General features: G+C 43.5%; 1 protein-coding gene across 1 annotated transcript in view; it reads right to left on the bottom strand.

The window, feature by feature from the left end:
* The window catches only part of piezo2b (piezo-type mechanosensitive ion channel component 2b), a 202797-nt gene that overhangs the window by 136330 nt on the left and 60467 nt on the right, over nucleotides 1–6000 (bottom strand). Inside the window, exon 4 of the mRNA XM_080726880.1 lies at nucleotides 1319–1361. Within this exon, the coding sequence (XP_080583006.1) occupies nucleotides 1319–1361 (43 nt within the window). The remainder of the gene's footprint in view (nucleotides 1–1318; nucleotides 1362–6000) is intronic.

Here is a 6000-nt window from a genome sequence, read left to right as displayed (position 1 = left end):
AATAATGTTCTAATTGAAGAGGATGTTGGCGTCCACTCCACACTACAACTATAGACCAATTTCACAGAGCGGAAACCATAACTGCAGTGTCAAGCGGCACCTGTGTGTGTACGGCTGTGCACCGACACCGCAGCTACACGAAAAATGTATATAACGATAAGTCGTAAACGGTATCACTTGGTATCAGTGCGACTTTATGAACGACAGCAACATTGACAGCCACTCAGAATCTATTGGAAGGACATCTGATAGATCTAGGCAATCAGTCGCATTAACCATCAGAAAGCTTTCTCATTAACAGAGATGAGATGATTATGAATAGCTAACGCTAGCTGATAGGCTAGGTCGCGTTACCTCAGGTACGTTCACCTCCTTATAATGAATAATCGGTCATTATTGTCAGCTTATAGATCTGCTATTTTCAATACTACTTTTGTGTGACACTCCTGTATTATGTAACAACAATTTGAAACCTGGAGAGACAAGGTTTCTGCCTGACATCAACCATATACCAGTAAGACTCCCTAATCGGGAGATAAGCGACCGTCAGGTCACATACACAAACTTTAGAAGGCAATCGTAGCCAATCAGGAAATCCATGTCGATGACATGACTTTAGAGATACTGTGTACCGCTTTGCATGATTTTAGGGCAAAATCTGTAGGAGCAGTGTTCAAAAATGTGTTTTGCAAAAATCGGGCCTGATGTGGCGCAAGAAGAGGGGCATGTGAGAAATCTGGGGCAGAGGTTGTGATTTGCCATCCAGTTTGTTTGATTTTAGGCCAAAATCTGTATAGTAGGAGCAGTGGAGCTAGAAGAGGGCCATGTGAGAAATGAGGGGTGGAGGTTGTGGTTTGGCAGCCAAGGAGTGTGTGTGCAAAGTTTGGCATGGATAGGTGAATAGGGGCAATGGTGGCGGAGATATGAGTAGGGCAAAAGTGTGACGTGACAGACAGACAGACTGACTGACTGACTGACTGACTGACTGACAACCGGTGGAGGTTTTGATAGTAACTGCGACCTGACGGTCGCAATTATCCAGAGACACTGAAGGGCGGCTGCCACTGTAGCTTACAGTATATTCACTGTCAGTGTGTATATACTGTATATCCTTCATATATTCATTAGTGATAGATGTATATTCAAGACAATAACTGATGACAGATTGCACATCTGTACCCGGTGAACCATGGTGAAACATTATTATCAAGCATTTCCGTTTCCACATGCTGTTGTTACATACAGACAGTCCTGCAAAAAGTTCTGCTATAGGCCTACTGCTGAGGAGGGATGGGCACACATCACTTTAATGTCTTACCTCTCAAAGCCAATCTGTCGTATGGATTTTTCCCACGTCGAGCCTGCACAAAACAACAAGAAGACATTTACTGATAGGCATCACTTTGCTTATGCAATGAAATACATCCTGAGTATTGACAATAACACTTTCTTTAGTTGCTCAGTACAATAGACACACAGGAATGTGCATGTGACTTTTAACGGAATATGAAATGCACGTGTTATTGATGGTCAGTTTTAAAAACAACAGAATAAACCATGTCACGTTGAGCATCTCTCGGGAAGCTCGGCCTTAACTGAAGTGTTCCTGAACGTCAGGCCAACGCTTAAAGACACATTTCCAGGTATTCAATTCTTCCGAGGACTGCCAGAGACTGGCCTGATTGGCCTTTGTTCCTTTGCCAAGGAAAACATAACATCCCTTTGTGACTCGAGAATCGCGAACTCAATGACAAATCAATACGGCGGGGTTGTTTTGTCAGTTTATGAGGCGCCTAATTGGGTGTTGAATTGCTCTGACGCAGCACTGTCTGCAGGCAGGGTTGTAGAGAGAGAGCATTGCACAGAGGTGGAACGTGAAAGATGTCGGGACACGCTCCGATGACGACAGGCAGGGGCGTCACAAGGGGTAGGAAAGTGGGACTGAGTTACCAGGGCCCAAGGTGGAGGGGCCCTAGTAACTTTAGCTATTGAAAAATAGCAGATATACAAGCTCACAGCTTGTAGATCTTCTATTTTTGAAAAGTCATGAAAATGTGCGCAAATATTTGAATATATGTATTTTTTAAGTGAACAATTGTAACTCAAATTTTGCTTCTGGGGGGTCCCTGGAACTAAATATTTTGAGATGGGGGGGGTCCTTCACATGAAAAAGTTTGAGCATCACCGACATGAAAACATAGGTTTCTTGGCACACATTTTCACGATTTTTCTAAAATAGCAGATCTACAAGCTCGCAGCGCGGCACTCGGTGCCGCGCTGTGAGCTTGTATATCTGCTATTTTTCAATAGTTAACATTCATGGGGGGCCCGCAGTGAATCCTTGTACCCAGGGCCCAGAATTTGGTGTGACGCCCCTGATGACAGGCCCTCTCCTGAGCGCAGACGAGCGTGAATCAACACAGAGACATTAGTCCCAAAGTGTTGGATCAGGGTCATTTATATCTGAAGTACTGTAGCACTAATGTACACAATGACGCGGAACAAAAACAACGGTGTAAAAAATAAAACCAGCTCTTGTCAAAACATTGTATCGTCTCTGTTGGGTGGAAACCTCATACAGTATGTCTAAATGTTACTTTTAAGGATGAAAAATAGCAAAACGTGTCGCTTCGCGCCGCATTTGAAGCTTGTATAGGCATATCAGATACCTTTGATACTTTTGTGTGACGCTGTAAAATGATCAAGTAGGGCATTCATTTGCGGGAAAAAACAAAAATGTTTGAATATGGAGATGATATTCTGTGCGACAGCAATGATACATTAGCAACAATATATTACTGCCAGGCGATGCACTCATAATCGGTCAAATTACGGTATATATTTTGTCATGAATCTTGAACACGTTGCTTTTTGCTTGTTTATTCTTGTACCATAAAGCAGCTCTGCCACATGTCTGGCAAGTAATGGATCACATCCTTAGTCACTATCAGAAACAGACAACTGCACATAAATCCATTCTCAGCAACGTACAGTTTAATCATTGGTTGGAAAATAGTGACTGAATCTTCTGCCAGCGTTTCATGAACCTGTAATCCCTTTCATGTCCTACCCCGGATTCAAACCCGGGATCCCTGCGCGAGCACAGACAATATAATGTTTTATTATTTTATACTGCTGAGCCATAACGGACTGTAGAGCTTATTTGGGAAGGCAAGGTATTTCCCTTTGAATTTCATACAATACTTATTGCCAACAATACTTATTGCCAACCAATGGTGGGCCTACCTGATCAGTGACCACAAGATCTACAAATGGCTCAACAGAGGAGCAGGTAGACCAAACACACCACCACAGTTGTATTAGTTATGTTGTATTAACATACTCTTCCCCAATATTGTCTATCTTTAAGGTTTAAAGACTCTAAAGACGACTCACTCCCTGTGAGTGACATCCTCCTTGTGCCATAACCAGGCCCCTCACCCCCTTTTATGTCACCATCATGTAATCTGTTGATTTTCTATTGTTGTGCAATTGGTTATTTGTCCAGCTGTTTGAGTGTTGAATGTTTAATGGGCTACAATAAAGTATTCAATCAATATTCAATCAAAATACCACACAGCTTTGATTGAAATAATGATTTATTTACTAAGAAAAGGCTATGGATAGCAGCTTTAATCCCATGAAAAGGTATTGATGTTCCCTTTGGAATCAGTTGCCACGTACATGCTCCGTTGCTCACAAGGCATTAAGAATGACAGAGAGACGAATAAAAATAATAAATTCTTCAAAGTGTCGGCATGATACCCAAAGGGCTAAAACTACAGAGCTATTTCAGGAATGCCTGAACCAAACATCTGCAACACCTAACCTCCCCCCAGTCCAGACTCAACCCTACAGGTGCACAATGAAAGCTTTAACAAAAACCTATGACATCACACACATGGGAATGCCAAAGAGGGTAACGCCAGGGGCAGGGCAGTCCCATCCATCCATCCATCCATACCGTAGCATGAGAGCTATGCATTGTTGTTGTTGTAGTGTGCCGTATTGGAATGTGAATATCCAAAGGAATGCAGGTGTATTCTGGAAAGTCTGTGCCTGACACTGAACTGAGGGGTACACGGACTACATGCTAGTGCAGAGGTCTTCAACAGGGCCTCCCGGACTGCTAGGGGTCCTCAGAAAGAACTACAGGGGGGACGCCAAATCTTTGTGTGACAGGAACTGTTTTTTACATGAATCACTTTTCTGTGGGGAACATTTTCCGAAAATGGCCGATCTACAAGCTCACAACGGCTTGCGCTGCTGCGAGGCGTTGTGAGCTTGTAGATTGGCTAGTTTCAGTAAAGAGGTTTGGTGTTGAGGTGGAAAAAGCAGATCAAGTAAAAGTTTTCTAGGTATTGAGAGTAAAACTGGTTAACTGAAAACACACATTAACATGGATCCAACACAATACTACACTCTATGTCTATGAAGTCTATGAAGCTACTGTATCTATGAAATGAAAAAGTTTAATTTCATACAATATGTAGTGGGGAGGGGGGTCCTTTGCTTCATCTTCTCTCTCTCTCAGCTAAGGGGTCCTTGGTCTGAAAAACTACCCCTGCACTAGTAACATCCTGAGTGTCAATTTAACTTAATGGCTCTCCCTCCTCGGGCACTTGATGAGAATGTCTGTAAATTGACAACATTTAGTACACAGTTACATGTCTAACATCCAGAAATACAAATCTACTGAACTGAAGTGAACTCACAATAAGAGTATAAACGGAGCCTAATGTACCTGCACCAAATGAATCAATTACGGTTCCGTTTGTACACTCTTCGGAGTTAAACAAACACTCTGGACTTCTACCGTGTGTAGTTTGAGCATAAGGCAATCTATCAGATAAACCACCAAACTCACTCACTCACACACTCACGCTCTAACGCTCTAACGCTCACGCTTATCTACGTTTATCTATTCACTCGCTTCAGCAACTGATCCCAAAGTTCACATGGTATTGGCCATTAGCATTATACCAACGGTGACGGAGCCCGAATTTCATTTCTCCCAAATTAAAGCTGTTTATTAGCGTTTTCTTAGCCTGTTGTCAGGGTTACGGTCCGTTCCTCCAGGCCATGGGATCTGTAGCCCCACACACACACCCCTCTCTCTCACAGTTAGGAATGTGCATTCTCTCTCTCTCTCTCTCTCTCTCTCTCTCTCTCTCTCTCTCTCTCTCTCTCTCTCTCTCTCTCTCTCGCTTTTACCAGGTGCGTTTGATATGTGTCTCATCTTCCAACGGGTATGAAAAAACTATGTGGAGCAAGCGCATTCATACTTCTATTCACCTAAAAATGATTTTAAATTATTTGTATCCATCATAAATATACACTCCTCCATGAGCTGCTCCTTACATTATGATGCTCCCACATATTCTCACGCACGCACCAGCTACAGTAACTTTCCCCACAACCCACACTCTGCACATATTTTGGAGCACATATCTTCGAACGGGTAAGGTCTAGTAAGGGAAGACTTCCATTCTGTTTTTTGGGGCGCGGCCATATTCCCTCTTTTCCAGCCAGACATTGAAAATACCTGTCCTCTCAGAGTTTATGTGAACATCATAAAACGCCCTTTGTACTTGCTGGGCTGTTAACCTCGCAGCAGCACGCTCTCTCCACGCAATCCCATTGTTTCTCTTCTCTCTCTATCTCCGGGGGCCCGATGCCAAGTGCCCTTTTTTCCTAGGGGCGAGGAGGGGACCTGCCGGGGCAGCGGCAGCAGCATGTCACAATGCGCACACACGCACCCACTGCAGCTTTTATCTGGCGAGCAGGGAGGACTCAATGAATGTGTCACATTTGGGGGATACTGAGTATAGTGTAGGTGAGGGATGTAGGGAAGCAAAGGTCAGCACGCTGGAAATAAAAGAATGGCTGTAAAGGGACAGTCAGTGTGACCCAACTCACCCAAAGTCATGATGGGCTATAAGAATTAACCACTTAAGCCCTATAGACTTTGTTGTGCGACGAATAGCGGAAATAGCCGAT

Source organism: Nannobrachium achirus (assembly GCF_963921795.1).
Source record: "Nannobrachium achirus genome assembly, chromosome: 5".
NCBI lineage: Eukaryota > Metazoa > Chordata > Actinopteri > Myctophiformes > Myctophidae > Nannobrachium > Nannobrachium achirus.
Note: the sequence above shows the minus strand (reverse complement) of the source record. Positions and strands in the feature narration are given on the sequence as shown.